The following is a 20,064-nucleotide window of genomic DNA, read 5'->3' on the forward strand; positions in this document are numbered from 1 at the left end:
GTTATGTCAGAGGCAAATGCAAGGAGAGATTCTGGTAAAATCTTAATGTCTTTGGCTCCTGTTTTCAAGTCCTCAAAATCAAGCTTATTATTGATGGCTGAATTATAAGTATTACCCCTGTTACTACAAATAGGTGTTTTCTCATTGACTTTGGGGGGGGATGGGGTGGGGAAGATAATACTTATGTGATTTCATCTTAACTATTTTAGTGGTTCCAACAGAAAAGTCTGCTACATGAAATAAGCCAAATATTTTATTTCTAGTCTGCTGCACGTTATTTGTCTGCAAATGTGTTATTAAGCCATAGAAAGAGCTCACTTCAACTCTTTCAAAGTTTAGGGACCCTCCTTTACAAACTCACTGTATGTGATGAGCATGTATACAGGGGTCATACCTTTTTTACACAAAGAGTTTTGAATTGTATTAGCTTTCAGATGAAAGGTGGGCAGAAGAATTAAGCAAGATGCTGTCAGTTTTCGTGAGCAGCTCCCTAAACCTCTGATAATGAAAGATATCTCTCCGTGTCACTTACAAAGCTTTCCTCATTAAATCTATGTAAGTCAGGTTGATGCTTCCAATAAGCATTTCGTTTTGCATATTCTACCAGCCTACATTTACTTATGAGAACTCCTAAACAAAGAAAATATACATAATTATAGGGATAGAGGTATACAAGGTGGCTCACATTTGATGACTTGCTGTATTTTCTTCTATTTTCCTTGCTAATGTGATGATTTACATCTCAACATCCAAGTACATGCCCATTATAGGGAAAAAGCAAGCTGTACTTTTCTTAATGAACCGGTAGTCCTACAACTCTTCAGAGGCTGGTATTATTACAGTATTTAGGGGAACACAGGTTAATCAGTAGCCAAGACAAGAATAGAAGAGCCTAGCCCTTGCAAAACTGGAAGTAAATCATGGGGCAATGTTTTTTGCATTACCTGTTCCTTCAAAACATTTGATGATAGGATATCTCAGAGATACCTGTGAACTTTGACAGAAGATTGTTAAGGAATTATGCTAGGAGGTAGCACTGTGTCCATATCAGAGCCTACTCATACTGCAATGAACCCAGGTTGTCTTAAGGAATCCTTATACATGGCAATTTTACTTTCGGAAATGTGTACAAGTCAACCACGTCAAGTTCTGGCAGCTCCAGCCTATGACGAGCATTTCCTCTAGTGGAGTAAGAATCATCTGGCATGCCTGCCTCACACACACCGGCAGTCCACTATCTAATTAATTACTTCAGTGTTGAGTCATGCCAAACGACACTCCTAAGGGCAAGCTGGTAACAGGAACTCAACTGTCAGCCCATCACTGCATCACTACTGATGCATCAAGTATTCTACAGCTGACTAATTAACATCTATCATTTTCTTCTTCAGTAATGTATTTGGTGAGGCACTGCAAGGTCCAGACAAATTCTGAAACCCCTGATCAGTAATACTGTTTAAATTGCAGCTCAGTACTTTGCAGGTACTGTGGTATTTTTATTTCCTGTAATGTTTATAGACACAAATTCATTATTATCTGTGAAAGAAAAGGTAGAAAGATTTCAAAATCTCAATTAAAAATTCTAAAAATTATTCTGTTTATTTGACTACCCTGAAGATCTCAGAGATCTTTGATGACTTTTGGTTTCCTTCTTTTTAAAAAAACATTCTCATTTCTGTATTTTACTGAAGATCAGCATTTAAAGGGGTCCTACTCCCACATTATCCTCTGTTCAGTAAGTTCCTCAAAGAGACAAGAAAACCAAACCCCTGATATCCAAAACTCTTACAAAAAAGAGTTATAACACCTTAATGCAGTTCTGAATATATCCTAATCTTCAGTCAAAATTAAATGAGAAAATGACAATTGTTCCTTTTACTTGTGTTAGAAGTCTTCAGTAAAATGCAAACTCATTTTCCCTTGCAAAGCTGCCATTTTGTAAGCTGACTCACAACCACCATGTTAAACAGTGTTGCAGAAATTATTTCCAGCAGTATATCCTTTAGCCACACTTACAACCAAAGACAGAAGGCTTGCCAGAACCAAAAACTGCCTTCAGGTAGGCTGGACTAACACTAGCCAGCCACCACTGCAACCATGCTCTCCCACAGCAAAGTTCCACCAGCTATAGTACCAGCTTCGAACAGAGCATCAGGACTGTGACATGAAGACTTCAGAGGACTTTCCCTCTGTACAAACATTTTTGCACAGTGTTGCAAAATATCATTTATCTCTGTTGCTCTGCTCACTCCTCGTACTGACAGGTTGTGTCACCACTATAAGAGAATTCTTCCCCTTATTTTCTCATTATACAGCTCCTGCCAGTTCCATCACATGTTTTCCTACCATACCTTCCTCTCACCTTTTGACAAAGGATAAGGCCATTATAAATTTTTCCAAGTGGAAGAACACTTCCCATACATATGTCACTTTCAAAAGCCAAATTCACTTTTGGGGACAGTCATGGGTTCCCCTCCAGACAGGACCTTTCTGAACCTAAATTCAGATTACTTATTAATTTCCTTCTTCCCACCCTCCTACCTGATCATCTGCAGCATGTGCATGGGATATTCTTTGTTCACTCTGCCCTTGTTGACGTCAACTGGCAGGGCAACAGACACTAAGTCAGATGTCATTGCTGTCCTGCTGGAAGGACTTACCTGTCAGTGAAACAAGACCTTCAGATACAGCACTTCTGAACACAGCTGACAACCTCCTTTTTTGCCACTGAACACCTCTTGGTGTTTTCCAGCTACACAGGACAGACGTGGGGTGCCTGTCTGCACCCAAAGGATTAAGTTTCAGTATTTCCTTCATTCCAATGCAGGGAGGGGTAACAATCTCAGAGCTGAATTTCCTCACAGATCATTTGAAAAATGAAGTTTGAGAATCAAGTTTTTCCATGCTCACTACTGCAAATCAGGCAAAGCACCAAAACAGATGTGGAATAGTATATTGTCATAGGTTAATGTATATATATAATGACAGTTACATGTAAAGAGCAAGAAGACAGTATAGAAGAAATCAAACCATCTTGAATCCTGTAAATACAGTTACTGCAACTTCAGTTAAGTTCTTTGTACAGCTTAATCAACTCTGGAATAGAAACTGGGAAGGGAGTAACTCTATAAGCATCACTCCACTATGCAAGTCTTCTTACACCAGAGAGAACTACATCAGATCCAGATGAATCTGTGAATTCTGAAAATGAAAAGAAAGTGTGAGACCAGTTATAAGAAATTCTAAAGTCTGCAGGTTTTTCTTTACAAAACATTAGCAACAAGGTCACAAAACTGTAATGCATAGTTATACATAGTAAATAAGCATTAACTGCTCATGAACTGTATTGGTGATAGCATTCACACACTCGCTTCTTTTTTTGTGGATCCTCGCCCCGCCCCCCCCCACCCCCCCACCCCCGCAGCCCCTCCGCAAAACAAACCCCCCCAGACATAAGTGTAAGACCCCATTTGGAAACTCAGTGACAGAATGTTGCAAGTTCTGCCTTCACAAAACCATTACAGCTGCTTTAGCTCTTCCTATCTGTGTTTATTCTAGACTTCCATGTAGATTTCCAGGTAGCAATAATACTTCCAATCAGCCACATAAACGAAAAAAAATTAATTTCAGACAATTACACAAAGAGGCTTTATTCCATAAAAATAGGAAGTTGTTACATTTATGAAATAAATAAGTATTCTTACAGATAGAATTTCTGAATATTTTCAAAGCAATTCTGTTCCTAATACACAGAAATGTGTATTAATACAAATCCCTACATGCATCATCATACACAATGCCAACATTTTCATACAAGGATCTCAGATGTCAAATCAGGGCTTGGAGCAGTTTGAGGCAAGCATTGGTTTTCCATATTTGATTGCATATAATCTCTTCCATAAACACAACCTTTTAGATCTCTGTCCTTTCAAAATTCATGCTTTTAAATTTTTCTTCAAGCACATCAGAGTCTCCATCACTGTCTGCACTACTGAAATTTGTATCAAAATCCAGCTCATCCTTTGATTTACTGCTCTCCTGGCCAATTTTAGAAGTCTCACTCTCAGTTCTGTCTTCTCCTTTATCAATCCTGTTAAAAGCAAAAGGGATGTTATCATCACCCACTTCTAGAATTAAAACAAGAATGGGATGGAGGATAGAATATCCTCCTGGCATTTCATCCCAATATAGAATGGAAGATGGCAGGAAGTGGGAAGATGGAGAAGAGGGGCAATAAAAGTCCCTAAAGTTACTTCACACTAAACAGGAAAGATATAGAACCCAGTAGAGTATGCATAAAAAACTACTGAGTACAGAAGAAACTGTAAGGAAAGAAAAATAAATATTTGAACAGCTTGACCAAGTAAGCAACTGCTGGACTGTTATCATAAACTAGTGAATTAATGTTTTATGTATTCACGCTCAATAAAGAGAGAAAGCTAGTAAAAAAAGCCCATCGCCTGCTGAATATACTGCGGTAGCTGTGCTCAATATTAGTCCTTGTTTAGTTCTTCTGTTCACTAGCAACTGAATCATCAAGTGGCAGACAAAATGCAAACAGCAAAGTGGCTTGTGCATAGTTTATGACGCTCTACACCAAGATCTGTTTTGAAGTGCTTTGTTCTTAAGAAGATATACAATTTATCTGTTGGTGTTAAAATGTGTTATCCATGTAGGACATGTTTTGGCTCAGCCCCACTAACATCAATAAGCATTTCACCCCTAGTTACATCTGAAGAAAGTGAAGAAAATTACTCCTACTGACTAATGTTTGGATTACTGAAAATATGGTATAATGTACAACAGCTTCATGGTAGTTTCCAGGCTTATTACACAGGAAATTATCAGTACAGGACTGAAACTGAGCCCCCTATGAACTACTTACGGAATTACTATTTCTTCTTGTTTCCCACACTTAGCACAAATTTCAAGTTTTCCAGCACATGGTCGACAAATAATATGATAAGGATCTTTTACAGTCTTCTGGAGGCACTTCACACTGTGAAGAAAGAACATGATTAAAAAAATATATATGAACACATTCCGGGTTCAAATACAATATACAAAAGAGGAATAAACGCTCCACAAAAGTGGAACAACACATTTTAGGTCAGTTTCAAATTAAACACTTGGTGTTTTATCAAGTAGCACTATCAAAATCATTTTGTTCACCCCTCTCCCTTACTTTTCTCAGGAAGAATTACTAAAACAAGTACGGAAAAAGAAATATTAAATCAAGAATTTTATATTTAAGTTGACAAAATAAACATTTCCATTTATTTCAGTAGGTAGTTTTTACTTTAAAAATTGCATTACTTCTCATTTAATTATAAAAATAGCACATGGCATTAAAAAGTACATGGACGTTACAAATAAAAAGCTTTTAGTTCAAACACTGCAATGACTTCCTCTTGAACTTCTCAGAGTATAAACTGAGTCAGTGCTAGACTTTGTTTTTTGTGAACACAAGCCTTCATGGAACAGTATTCTCAACAAAATCAGCCTAGTACGGTAGAGGGCTTGGGCTATTCTTTTTCAAAATATGATAGAATTCTGTAGACTTAGCAGTTTCCAGAATTCTGTGGCTTAACATTCAGATGGCATTTCTAAAGCCTCGTATAACCTGAGAACACTACCCAGAACAATATACTTCATGTAATGCTGCTGTCTTGAAAGTAATTTTCTTGGTTCTCATGCCCTTGAAAGTTTTTCCCAGGCATGTCATACCAAACAGGAGCACTACCAATGCAAAGCAAATTTATAAATATTTTTTTAAAAATAGTTAAACTTCTAATAACTAAGTACTCAAAATAGAAGTAAAGAAGGGAAAACTTGTGGTTATACTAACACTCATAATTTTACAGATGTTTAAAACAAGTTGAGGTACAGAGAAGTCCTCCATCCCCATCTTTTGCAACATAAAAAATCCTTTTTCTTTCTTTTTTTTTTAATTGTCATATTTTTAATGTCTATTTTACTTTACCCAGAAGCTTAATCTGTTGAAAATTTTCATAGTCTTGTCATTCCAGAACAGTGTCTCACCCAGCCATTGTATTGCTAGCCTAGAAACCATCACCTGTAAAGCTGGAATACTCTGAAGCACAACTTCTTTGTTCAAAAATATGAGGGAGAACATCACATATTCTGTTATAAGCTGCTGTTCTACAACACCACTTTTTCTACATCCAATGCTTCCCTGATTTACATAGGGGTTTTGCCTGCTTTCTTCCCTTTGGGAAAAAAAAAAAAAAACCCAAAAAACTGGATGCACATAGTTATTTGAGGAAGAGCTAAAAACCCACAAAACCCAAATTCATCTGTGGTGCACAGAACACAGAACGTTTACTTTTTATTCAGTAAGCCTCCTACCTATTTTTTTTTTTTTAAATACAAAAGGGTGAAATTGATTACTAATACCAAAATAGAAGCTACTGTAACAAACCTGGCTGTATTGTGCAACACAGCCCAGCTGTGGTTTCTCTGAGTTCAGTTTCATTGCTGAAACACTGGCTATGTCTGCTACCACATGAGATAAGGACCTCCACAACTGAGCAAATAAGAGGCAAGCAGAGAGCATCTCCTTCAGAAAACGAAAATAATTTATAGGCTTGTGATAGGTTAAAATATTTGTAATCTTTGTTATACAGTTCTACAAAAATGAGTAATAAAGAACTCTATGCAAATAGTGCCAACATTTCTTACTTAGGATTATAGTTTCTTACAGGAAGGAGCAAACATGCTAAGAGGTAATGAAATGCATGTATTGCAAACAGTAGCAAAGTACAGAAGAGATGTGCAGATCCCTCTAATACAGATGTGAAACAAGACCTTAGAAAATTGTTACACAACAGGTTCGGGTCTGACTTTTTGTTTAGGACGACACACATGGAAATGTCTACAGTTCAACCAGTTTTAACAGCAAAGAGGGAAGCAGTTGCTTTTCCTGTGTCTTTTTTTCAAAGTTTAAGATAAAAGACTACTGATTTAGAAAATTAACACTTCCTATATGTTGTCATTGCAGACTCCACACTTGAAAAATGTTGCATAATAGCAGCTTCTTGTGAGTTTCCAAAGCCACTTTCCAAAAGCTCACAAACTACACAACCAACAATTGACAAAAAGTATCTTCACTCACCATTTTTTAGGTTTTGTCAGTAGTTTGTACTTTCTGAATTTTACTCGCCACTCCAAGATACCTTTGCAATGCTGACACACCCCGTCATGAAGCTTAGCATTTATTTTCTGAGTAAGTAAAAACAAAAAAATTAATATTGATTACTTCCTTCTGCAAAGAGTAAAATCTTGCTTAGAAAGCATTTATCCCATCATAGGATTGACACAGTACTATAAATATGTTTGCTTGATATTAACATTAAGCCTTTCATATACATTTGTCTAGAAATTTTCCTCAAAGGAAAGAGTATGTCGAGGTTAAAGACTAGATGATGATAATGATGATGATTATGTTCTTAATAGTTGTACTTATTTTTGTTATTATATTGTTGATAATTGATTACAGTAAGTATTTTATCATTTTCATCTCTAGAAGTTTTACAAAATGGATTTAAGGAGAAATAAGCCCTGACATACACAGTTTCTGTCCAAAGAAGACTTACAAGACTTAGCATTTAACTTACTATTGCTCAACCTACCACTATACTACATAGTTTAAATAGCCTCAGGATTTTTCCTCAGATAACAATAAAGTATAATCCATACACTATTTGCAGTCAAATTATTCAATCTCTCTAATGCTAGCCTTCCTTCATGAAAAACATTTTTGCTCTCTGCACTTAAGACCAAATCTTTAAAATTGCAATTTAAACCATGGTATGTTTTCCATACAATGAAAAATTCACCTTAATATCTCCTACATCATTTTGTGTTTAGCTTTCTCAGAAATATAAAATGTCAACTCACCAGTAGTATTTGCACAAGAGAAGTTATTCTGAGATGGGAAACAGTACAAAACCACACTTTCCTTAAATAACAAGCTAGGTCCTTGTAATAGTTTTAATTTCGAAACCGGGCAGAAACACCAATTAATGTAGTGGTTTCACATTCACTAAATTCTGGTCTTAGTACTTACTCTTTTTCTGTGGGAGAGAGACTTGGAGGAAAAAAACAAAGCAGGCTCAACTTTAAAAATTAACAAATAGATTATTAACACACACTAAAAGAATAGAAAAAAGTAAGTTGGAAAAAAACTAGAACAGAATGAAACTCCAAAAACACTCTTCCCTCCCCTTACAAACTGTTCACTTTCTTACAAAACAACATAAAGAGACAAAACTTGTAATTTTCAGTCAGTTTTACTATCTGACAATAGTCTTTCATCGATTCTTTAGGGTAAGAGTATCTCTTAGAGTCATGGGTCCCGCTGACAACTTAGAACAGTTCTCTTGTGGGTTTTAAACTGTCACACAAACAACCGCGCGGAGAAACCTGCCTTTGTGACCCCTCCCAGGAGCAGTTTCCTAAGCTACTTATGGGTCATGGGTCTTAGACTTTTGCATACTGGGGTGTCACCTTTTAAAGATGAATAACTCCAAAGCAAAGGATTCTTCACCTCAAGGTACAGAGATATCTTCTCACTTCTTCACTGGCGCAGAGAGCTTCTCGTCTTTACCTCTGTTCAAGCGTCTTATAAGATTAATATTACTTAGTCTATCACAAACAACTTTGCTTAAATCCACACACAAATCAAAACAATCATCTCCCCAAATGCATATCTTTCCTATGATTTAAAGGAATCATCTAAATATAGAGTTCATTTCCATGGCTCAAGTAAGAATAGAACAACCAACTCTTCAACCCTCTGTCCCAATAGTCTTTTCACTGTTGCTTTACTGACTTCATGCTGTTGTTCTTTATGTCACTTTATCCTTTCCTACTCTCTCAGAGAAGGGCCAAGCTCTGGAAGCTTCATGTTGCTAGGAAAGGGTTAAATCTGCAAAAAGTCTTTGTCTCTCCTTCCCTAGCTCGTGGTATTAGATGTTCAAGGCCGCACTAGTGAAGCAAGAGGAACTCACACAGAAACATCAGAGATCGGAGCACTCGGGCTGTCCGGAATCACAAAAAACCAGGCAGGATCATAAATGCCTTCTCAGCCCACCCCCCAGTGTAAATCAGGGCGGCCTCGGCCTAAATGGTGCCCATAGCTTTTATCAGGGGCCCAGCAGAGATCTCTCCCTGCTCCAGGGAAGTTTAGAGAAAGTAGTTGTTGTAAAGCAGCAACCTCTCCTTCACCCCCGCTTCACCTGGGAGCCGATGGAATCCGGCCAGGCCTCAGGCCAGATCCCCTCCAAAAAAGGGGGGAGCAGCAGGTCCAGCTCGATGTTACCTGTCTCTCTCTGGCCAAAGGAAAGAAGAAAAAGGACCCACCTACAGGAAATCAAGGGGTTTTATATGGTACTTTCCAAAGTCGTGGCCAACAACTTTCAGTGGTCAGAACAGATGCCAATATTCCAACTAACCCTCTGATAGATCCCTGTCTCTTCTAAAGCAATTCCCAGGTCCTGACCTGAAAAATTATTCTACATTCTTCTATAACCAAAAAACCAAACTGTACTAACCCATGACAGTCCTTGTATGCTCAATCTAATTTTATTTCTTCTCTTAAGAATGCCAGCAGTAATGTTATCTATCACATGGGTGTTCATATTAATTCAGAAATTTAAAAATAGAAATTCCATGGTTAAAAGATGCATATAATAAAAAAAATATTTTAAGATAGTTTAAAAATTACTACCATATCAACATTGCATCAATAAAATGGTTTAAGCCACATCTACTTCTTAAGATATCAAAAAGGAGTGATTCTGTATAAATTTGGAAAAAAAAATATGTTATTCTTTCACAAATAAACTGAAAAAAAAGTTATTATATGCATACAGCATCTTCTGAAGTAACTTCCTGCTTTTGTGACCCACAATAATTTCTTACTACTCCGCAAAGCTTTACTTCAATACAGAAGACCAAAAAAACAAGCCAAGCTTTAAAAATACGGTATCTTATTCTATTCCAAAAAATGTACATGGCAGAGGAGATGCTACTCTCAAGTGAAACTATACTCTGGGACTTATGTTCCATTGTCTCCTTTTTTATTAAACTTACATGTCCAGTATGAGCTTTCCCATGGTGTGGATAACTGAACCTGTGATACTTTCTGGCTGTTTCAGTTAAAATAAAATTATTTTCTAAACTATCAAATACAGACTTGGCATATTAGGGAGCCAACCAAACAAGGTTTTGCATACTGCTTGAATATTTGTCCTAGGGTGACTTTATGATGCTTGTATCCCCAGTCGTCTGTTCTGTTTGTGCTGTATATTGAGTTCTGTGCCTTTAAGACTGGTTCTAAGAGCAAGGAGAAGCGCGGAGTTTGTTTTGAGAAAACTGCCTGACTCCTCCACATTCCCCTCTGGATTCGATGTTCACTTTTAGTTAATTTCAGCTAGCTAGCTAGGGTAGAGAAGTTCCCTGGACTGTTTTTTTTTTCCTTTTTCTTAGAACTGTTTAAACCTGCCCTGGACTGAAAACCAAGGGGAGCACTGGGGGCTGCACCTGCGTCCCACCGGGGCCTGGAGCTCGGCATTTTCCAGCAGCACCACAGGGACTGGGACTGATAAAAACTGAGAGAGAGCTGAGCTACACCCGCGGCAAGAACTTTCTCAGTTTGCCATCTCACTCCAGAAAGAGAGGTTTTATTGTTTCATATTATTCATTCTTTGTACTTGTATGCACTTTGTTTGTTAAATACAATAGTTTTTTCGACTTTTCTCCGAGGATGCTCTTTACTGGACCAGCTGGGGAGAGAGGCCGTTTGAGTCTGCTTCCCAGAAGGACCCCATTCAGGGGTTTTCTCCCAAATTTGCCCTAAACCAAGACAATATTGAATACAAAAAGCTGTGGTTCTGATGCATTACAAATGTATTTTCCAAAAAAAAAATACAAACAATTGCTTAACGTGCAAAACTTCTGAGAGAAGAAAATCATTGGTAAGTTCCCAGCAGATATCTGTTAAAGGAAATTCAATATCTTGCAATTCAAACTGTTATGAGCAGTGCCTGTGCTCAGTCTTTCAAAATTCATGCAGTTCAAAGACAAGCCTTGTTTTCAGCACTCGACCAGCACAAAGTAAGGCTCCAAGCACTACAGCCCACATAAACTTCCAACAATCTGCAAATTAGCCTGAACTTCCCAGTGCTCCCCCTTGCTCCCCTGACTTGCATTGACTGGGAATGCAGGAGGGCAGTAAGATACAAACACTGTAATTTGTTTTTCAGTTAGGGATACATTTATTGATACCAGCTATTTTTAATTTTGCTAAGGCCAAACCCAGTGAATGACGAAAGACTGCAGTAGCTTAAGTTGAAGGTAGATGTTTGTCTTTACAAAGAAGCAGTTAGCTTCCTGGATGAAAATGACATTGTTTCCCTAAACACATCCTGAGGAAGCTGGTGCTGGGGTCAGGAGCCGTGGCACGATGCAGGGACAGGCTCAGCAAAGCCTCTGGATGTCAAGAGTCTGTGCTCAGGACTGCACGCCCTGAAGAATGAAACAGAACCTACTTCAGAAACCTCTCACCTGAAGCAAATCCAAAGTTCATCAAACAGGCAGCCTATTATAAATTCTGCTAAATATTTGTTATGGAAAAAGGAAATATGCATAGTTATTATTCACGGAACTTTATAAATTTCTTCCTCCCCCCAATACTTTTATTATCTGGCTCCAGAATAAACAACAATCACACACTGATGCATTCCACATTTCTTCTTTTTCAAGTCAAACTGAAACACTGACTATCCCAAAGGCCAAAGATGGTAAAGATGAAGGGGCAGTATAGCAGGGCACAGGCAACCCAGGAGGTTCCTAACATAGACTGATGACAACTGCCTTCTCTAAGTGACACAAGAGCCAACATGGAGAGGTGCTATGTTCAACTTTGTTCTCACCAACAAGGAGGGGCTGGTGAGTGTGAAGCACGGTAGCCTGGGCTGCAGTGACCATGAAGCAGTGGATTTTAAGGTCTTTGGGTCAGTGAGGAGTGTGGGAAGAAGAACACTACCCTGGACTACAGGAGAGCAGACTTTGGCATCTTCAAGGATCTCCTCAGTAGAGTGTGATGGGAGAGAACTGTGGAGAGAAGAGCGGCCCAAGAGGACTGGATGATATCAAAGAGTTGTCTCCTTCAGGTTCAAGTGCAATGCATCCCTATAAAGAGGAAATCAAGAAAGAAAACCAATGGACAAGGAGCTCCTGGAGAAACTTAAATACATAGCTTACAGAGGGTGTAAGCAGGGAAAACGAGTCTGGGGGGAATGCACAGAAATTGTCCAAAAACTCAGGGAGATGCTTAGGAAAGCCAAAGTATGGGCAGAAATAAATCTGGCAAAGGACATCAAGGGTAAGAAAAAAAAAAAAGGCTCTTTAGGTACGTCACCGATCAAAGACAGACTCAAAAAAAATTAGTCCTTTCAGGAGAGATACAGGATATGGAAGACCTGGTTACTTACCCAGGACATGGAAAAGGCATTTAGACAGCGGGATTGAGTGTACCCTCAGCAAGTTTGCCAATGAGACCAACCTGTATGTGATCAACACACTGGAGGGAAGGGATGCTGTACAGAGGGACCTGGACAGGTTTGAGATGTGAACAAATCTCATGAAGCTCAACAAGGCCAAGTGCAAGGTCCTGCACCTGGGTTGTGGCAATTCCAAGCTCAAATATAAGGTGCATGGAGACTGGACAGGGAGTATTCTGAGGAAAAGGACTTTGTGGATGTTGGTGCATGGGAAGCTCATCGTGAGCTGGCAGTGTGTGCTTGCAGCCCACAAATTTGGCCAGCAGGGCAAGGGAGGGGATTCTGCCCCTTCACACTGCTCTTGTGAGACACCACATAAACATTCAGCTCTAGGACCCCCAACACAAGAAAGACATGGACTTGTCAGAACAAGTCCAAAGGAGGGCCATTAAGTACATCATGGAACTAGAGCACCTCTTCTATGAAGGCAGGCTGAGAGTTGGGGCTGTTCAGCCTGGAGAAGAGAAGGCACTGCAGAGACTTTAGATCACCTCCCAGTACTGGAAGGGGCCTATGAGAGAGCTGGAGGAGGACTTTCCCAAGAGGATGTAGTCACACGCTAAGGGAAATGGTTTCAAACTGAAAGATTGTAGGTTTAGATCAGATCTTAGGAAAAAATTCTTTACTGTGAGAGTGGTGAGGCACTGGAACAGGTTCCCCAGCGAAGCTGTGGATGCCTCACCCTTGGCAGTGTTCAAGGCCAAGATGGACGCAGCTCTGAGTGAACAGCCTGGTCTAGAGGAAGGCGTCTCGGCTCATGACATGGGGTTTGGAACTATATGATCTTTAAAGTCCTGTTCGAACAAAACCATTATATGACTTTATTATCACATTTATGTGTGTCAAAAATCACTCTAAGTATCCTGATCCAGGCATAAAAGCGCCTGGACTTTTCAACATGGTAAGACCACAAATCTTACCCAGCTGCTGATGAAGAAATCACAATGCATCTGCTCAGAAGGTCATAAACTGTAAGAAAGACAACAGCTTTGAAGTTCTAATTTCCTCCTTCTAAAGAGGCACACATACATCCTCTTCAGCAATTTCCTGTATTTTTTACTCAATTTTGATAACTCAAGTATGGGACATTATAATTAATCATTGGCTCAGCACATCTGAATACAAGAGACACTAAGACTCTACAACCCTACAAGGCAGCTGGTTTAAACAGTCAATAATGATTGATGGGTTGATGTAAAGAAAGCAGTTACAGAGTTTAACTTGTGTTTATCTTTCAGATTTTGCTCAGGAAAAAAAAAAAAAAAAAAAAGAGGCATGATATCTAAATGCTACCATTACTAAAACAAGTTGTTAATTTAGTGTGGATTTTTACACTTAATTCAGCATCTCCTCTGACCAAAAACCACCAAAACACACCATTTTCAAAAACAATGCAGACTTTAAGAAATAAAGAAAGCTGTCCTTAATTAAAGATTTGAATAGCCTCTTTTTTCAGATTTTTGCAATTGCTAAAAAAACATGTGAGAGAGAAGTTTTCACAATAAACCAGAAGACAAATTTTTCTTGTTTCTCAGTTTCCAGTCAGAATGGGGAAGACACCAGTAAAATCAAATAAACCCTTCTGATGCTTACTTTTCCAATTAATATTTAGTTTTTAATATATTTTGTATACTGTTTCTACCCAGCTTTTATGCAGGTAGTCAGGCCCTCACACGCAAACAGGAGGTAGTGCTTGAAATTAATTTCTTGGTGTGAAAACTACTTGTCTTGGTTTGAAGACAGGTATCTGCTAGGGAGAGGCAGGGCCTCTTTAGGAATGGGGAATTCCAATCCCTTCCCTCCATGCTATTATAATTTGGAAGATTAAAAAACAACTTTTCAGTCAGAGCTATGGGGAAAGGAATAACAGTCCTTTACTAATAAATATAACAGGACAAAGAAACAACAACAGCAATATTAACAACAACAACTACTACTACTACTAATAATAATAATAAACAGAACCAAGAACACCGAGGGGCTTTGTCTCACAAGTCCCAGGCAGTCTGATCCCTTGGGACCCTGAGAGCACCAAGCCGAAACGGTGGAAACTCCGGGGCTGATGGCTGGAAACAGCGGGTTGTCCCCGGCAGGCAAAGTGAGCAGCGCTGAAGAAGCCGCGATGGCCGGGCAGGGCTGGCCCAGCTCCAGCAGGGCAGGCAAGGAGCTCCGAATTCCTGGGCACTCCAGCAGATGACAGAATTTCCAGGACCGGACCCTCCATTAACAGTGGACTCCACGCAGCCAGCAGTCGCCCGACCGTCCTCTCCGAAACCAAGAGCAGAAGAAAAAACCACCCTCAGCTCCCGGAGCCCCCGGGCCTTTCCCTCCCCCTCAAACTAAGTGATCTACTGCCCTCACCACTTCTTCTGTGTGGGTCAAGTACCCTTAAAACATCAGTATTTAGTCTCCTAGCAACTTATGGGGGGAAAAATTCCACAGGAAAACTTAACCCCCAATACTACTCCAGTATGTTAGATTATGTTTCTGCTGCAGCAGTTTCTCTGGGATTTTCTTTATGCTCATTTCCGTGTTTTAGTCAATAGCTGTCTCTTTCCTTTAGCGTACTTTGATCCAAGGAGGAGTTCAACTCATCCAGTGTTTACAGTATGTCTATACTTTATCCAGGGAAATTACAGTTACGCAATACAGACATACCTAAGCAGTCTTAAGGTATGAGGCCACAAAATATCCCATGTGCACACTATATGCACAGTCAGTTGTACATTAGTGAACCAACATCCTCTGCTCATGTAACCTAATATTAAATCAACTATCAACCTGACAAAAGCAGTTCAGAATGTATTAAAGTAAACGCACCTACACCTACTAACTTGGCACACAAAATAATCCCTAGCTAAAACTAGGATTAAAGTGCTCACAGGTAAGATGCAAGGCCAGAGCTTCAAAGAAGCTTCACCAACCATTTGTAAGCTTCTAATTATGTGGGAACCTATGGCTATTTTGATTTCCTCTACTGAAAGCAGATTCCTGCAACTAAGCACATATCAGTGGTCTATTGTCCTATAAGTGTAATGTATATGAGTGTAATGTTAAAGCCACCCATAAACTTCCTCAACAGAAACACAGGTGACACCATTTCAATCACCAAGGACAAATGCAGCACATGGATTGAACGCAGGATTACTGAACAGCTGAACTCAGAAAAACAAAACTCCACAGGACCTCCAGCACATGACTTAGAGCAGTTAGAGTAAGTCAGTGCAGACTGACAAATGCAAAACTGATGCCAGATTTCAGGATTCCAATACACATTACACAGGCTGAAATTGTCCCCCACAAAGCTTCACTTGCTCACATATTGTATCAGCATTACTTGAAATTCCTTTTCTTACAGATATTTCTGATCAAATGTACTTCAAAACTTAAGCAACCTATGGATATAGCATTTAAGAGAGCTCTGGAAGGACTCTCACCATCTCCCTCAGAAAGAATAGAAAATACACAAACACACACACACCAGACACATATCCTGCACCTACCCACACATTCTTTCTCTCAGTCTCTGCCCCACCTCCAGAGTTGGGTTAGAGTCCAGAGCAGATGTTATATTTACTCCTATTCTCCCTACATGAAAGGTTACCACCCAAGACAGAATGTACTTTTGAACCCAGAGCAACAGGAGTGGCTAGAGAGTAGACCTCAGCTACCTACCAAGCTACTCTACACTGCAGCAAGAACACAATCTAAAAAACTGCAATAGTGTTATCTAACATTTCCAGTCAGCCACTCATTTATCTCTATCTCCCTTCTGTGCTTCAGAATACAATTACTGACTCATCATTTAAGCTCTGTATTCAGCTGTTCTCTCCCTAGTCCTCTCCCACAGTCTCAAACAGTGTTTACATTAAAACAAGTGATTTATCCATGCACCCAGCTCAAAAAGTAACTGACATTAACACTGTGGTGAAACTGAGGCTCAGAGGTAATAACCCTTGAAATTTAGGGAAATGTGGATTATCATCTTGGTTGTACTTAATGAAAGGGAACAAATGGAGAAACAAAACAGTCGTTTGAGTGTAAATAAAAATCACTTTGTGGTTTACTATCTTTCTACAATGGAATTCTAAATGTTCTCATTAAATTATATTTGCTTTCATTTCTAGAACTACTGTAGCTTCCATGATGACTTATGTAATATACTTTACATAAAATGTATATTCATATAACATAATGTACATTCTTCAGCTCGGTGCAGCAAAGAGCTATTCAGGGATATGCCATGTAATACAAATACCCACGAACAAATTCCAAGATTCAACAGCTAACAAGACAGTGTCTTACCCTGTCCTGGCTATTCCTTCTTCAGGTCGTCCTAAGATGCAAACTTTTTCAGCACTGTTGTAGGCTGTTTACCAAATACAGTAGAGAGGCAATGTACTTTGTTGCAAGGATGTTTCACCTCAACAAGTCTATCTCAGAGTAATGCTGTAGTAAAGACTGGTCATTAGACAAAAGACAGATGGATCTTCTAGCATGTTCTCAAGTAATCAGATCTATGGCCTTTAAGCTTAGAAAGTGGACACGGTTAGTGTCAGACAAAGAGCACAAAGCATTTCAAAAAACGACAATTCAACTAGATAATGACTGCCAGCAGAGAAAAGACAAAATACTATTAGATCAATTTCTTCTGCAGATACTGCTTCACTGAAACAGCAATAACACCATAATTAATACCTCAACTCCACCCACTGTACAACCTGAAGCTATTGTAGTAAATATTCAACATTGTTAATGCAGTGCACAATTACAGCAGGATTCAAGTTCTCAGCTGACAAGCATTTTGCAGCCCTTCAAGACAGCATTGCATTGGGCAGTGTACAACAGCAGACAGGCCAAATACAGAACTTCCCATATGTTTAACAGTGGTTTACAGGAAATCCACTCTCTTTGAGGATCTTTAAACACTCTTTTGATCTGCTGAGGTAATGAGAGGTAGAAGAGAGTAAGCCTCACTCTGGTATCAGTCCCTGTGATAGAATTTCTGATTTCCTTTTCCTCATCACACATTGAACATCCGTAACACATCTGATCATCCAGGACTACAAAACAGAGATGCAAAACTGTCATCATTCAGCATAGTCCATATCTAAACTATTACATTAATCATCTATGACTTAATCTTTGATAGTCTAACTTCCTTAAAATTTCACAAACAGTCATCAATATAATGACCCCTGTGTATCTCTGCCCTGGTTTTGGCCATGCCAGAGTTAATTTTTCGACGCTAAGACACAAAGGTTATGCTATACCACCTCACATCATCTTCCTGCCTGGAATGGCAGGAGGGGTCCCCTCCAGGTCACATAGCATACTGTGGTCTGGTACTGCCAGGGGTCCCACACAGTGAATGCTTGTGTGTCAATCATCTCTTCTACACTATTGCTGTTACTGTTTGTTTTCTTAGTTCATTTGCTGTTTCCAGTAAATTATCCTTATCTGAACCTGTGATCTTTGCCTTTTGTGCCTCCAATTCTCTGGGCTACAAAGGGAGAGGTAAGGGGAGGGGTGAGTGAGTGGTGCATGGTTTAGAGTGTTTCAGTTGGAACACTAAACTGGGAAATATAATTCCTAAAACACGGCAATACCTTAGGACTTGAATTTGCACATGACAGTATGTGCTAAGAAAAAGGAATGCATCCTCTCCCCTTACCAAAGGGAAAACTATCTCTGTATTCCATCACCTAACCCCAGAACAGGAAGTGCATTCTTCAGGATGGTACTTCCATACACTCAGCCCTTTCCATGAACCAACTGGCATAGACAGAAAGGAAATAATTTGCTTGAAATGGAAAGAAAAGAGAGACAACTTGATGGCCACAGCAAATCTTGACTACATTAAAAAAATATATATTTATTTGAGTGCATGATATTGTGCAGCCAGCTCTATAGGATATAAATTATTTTCAGAGGGAAGAAAAACAGAAAATCAGCCATGTGGATATTAAAGTGATTATTTCAGTTACAAAACAGATGCCAGAATTCAGTTTTTCTTTGAAAACTTTTTTTGATAGACCAGCTCTCTATGCTATTTTTTTGTGTGTATGTTTGTATCCAGACAGAAAATGCTCTACTATCAGAGGTCATGCAGTGACTCACACAACAAATATACTGCTTAGAATCCCAGGAAAGCAGCCTGTTCAACTTGCAGAACCAGTCCCAAAAAACATCTCAAAAACCAACCAAAACAAACTCACAAAAAACCCCAAACTCCCCTCTTTGCCATCAAGGCTTTAACTTACTACTTTGTTCCCCTCCTCTCAGCTCTTTCTGACAACCCAGGCAGGTTCAGTTAAAGGGATATTGATATGACAGAAATTGCACCAGATAAACTCTCCTAGGTTATTCATTCTCTGTTTCATCTTAGTCACCTTCTCGGTTTAGCCTGCAAGATGAGACATTCCACTTTGGTGGTGTTCTTCAGCCCCTTCTACATATTATGGAACGAAAGCGACAAGCACAGAGCATTTTCAAGAATATTTTGTAAACCACTTCCCTCTGCCGGCTTAGAACCCAAACTGACAAAACAATCTTCTGAAACAACAGAGTGAGGATGATAAGTTTTGTAGAAAAAATGCTGATAGACTAGCTGAAGACACCTTTCTATTTAACTTATCAGAAGAGACACTCTTTTTTTTTTTTTTTTTTTTTTTTTTTTTAAGAAATGTACAACGTACTTTTTAAAAAAAAAGTACAATGAAAGTTATCTTAAAATATGCAGATTGAAGCTGGGTATTTATGTGTGATGGGGGGAACTTGTTCAAACTAAGCTCTCAAAATATCAAGATCTCTGAGCTATGACCACATAGTCACAAACCTTGAAAAGACTGAACACCTTTCTAGAAGTCATAAGGATAACAGGCCATGGAACATTCAATTACTGCAAACACTGCACGAACGTCTTCCTCTCAGCAGTTCTTCGGCTTAACTAGGTCCTTTTAGGTCCTAAGTACGATTCAACTCACTACACATCTGCCTACAGTGACAACCTGTCTGAAACGTCTGGCTACGATTCTCTCTCAGCAGCACTGAGCCTGGTGTGGGCGGACCCGCGCCAGAGGTATGCCCATCACTAAAACGGCGCCGCGGCATCCACTGCCGCGTGACTTCCTTCGCGACCCCGAAGCCTTTCAGGATCCGGCACCAGGCCTGACAGGGCACGGTTTCAGAGGCTATAGGGGGAGCTGCTCACGCTTTCGGCAAGAAACCCTTCCCACCGCTCCGGCCCCCAGCGCCGCGTCGCCTGCAAAGGGGCGGCTTCTGACGCCGGGACAACTCCGCGCCCCGCGGGCCGCCCGGTCCCGTCCCCGCCTACCTTGCGCCGGGCGCTGGTGTCGTACTTGTCGTTCTTGAAGGCGCGCGCGTTCTGGTGGCGCTGGGGCCGCGTGCGCGACACGTTCCCCCGCTCCGAGCTCATCCCCGGCCGGCGCCGCCTGCCCCGGAACCGCTCCGCGGG

General features: G+C 39.8%; 1 protein-coding gene across 2 annotated transcripts; it reads right to left on the bottom strand.

The window, feature by feature from the left end:
- Positions 1-3,046: 3,046 nt before the first annotated feature.
- On the bottom strand, positions 3,047-20,056 carry CZH9orf85 (chromosome Z C9orf85 homolog). 2 transcript variants are annotated; one of them, XM_058424231.1, is made up of 5 exons: positions 19,924-20,056; positions 7,136-7,242; positions 4,886-4,999; positions 3,910-4,090; positions 3,047-3,201 (listed from the first exon to the last, which is right to left on the bottom strand). In XM_058424231.1, exons 1-4 carry the CDS (start codon positions 20,023-20,025, stop codon positions 3,913-3,915), a joined length of 501 nt encoding a protein of 166 aa, XP_058280214.1. In that variant the 5' UTR covers positions 20,026-20,056; the 3' UTR covers positions 3,047-3,201; positions 3,910-3,912. The 2 variants fall into 2 exon arrangements, with proteins under 2 accessions (XP_058280214.1, XP_039947254.1); XM_040091320.2 differs by lacking the exon at positions 3,047-3,201 and having other exon boundaries at positions 3,631-4,090.
- Positions 20,057-20,064: the final 8 nt, after the last annotated feature.

Source organism: Hirundo rustica, chromosome Z (genome assembly GCF_015227805.2).
Source record: "Hirundo rustica isolate bHirRus1 chromosome Z, bHirRus1.pri.v3, whole genome shotgun sequence".
Classification (NCBI taxonomy): Eukaryota; Metazoa; Chordata; class Aves; order Passeriformes; family Hirundinidae; genus Hirundo; species Hirundo rustica.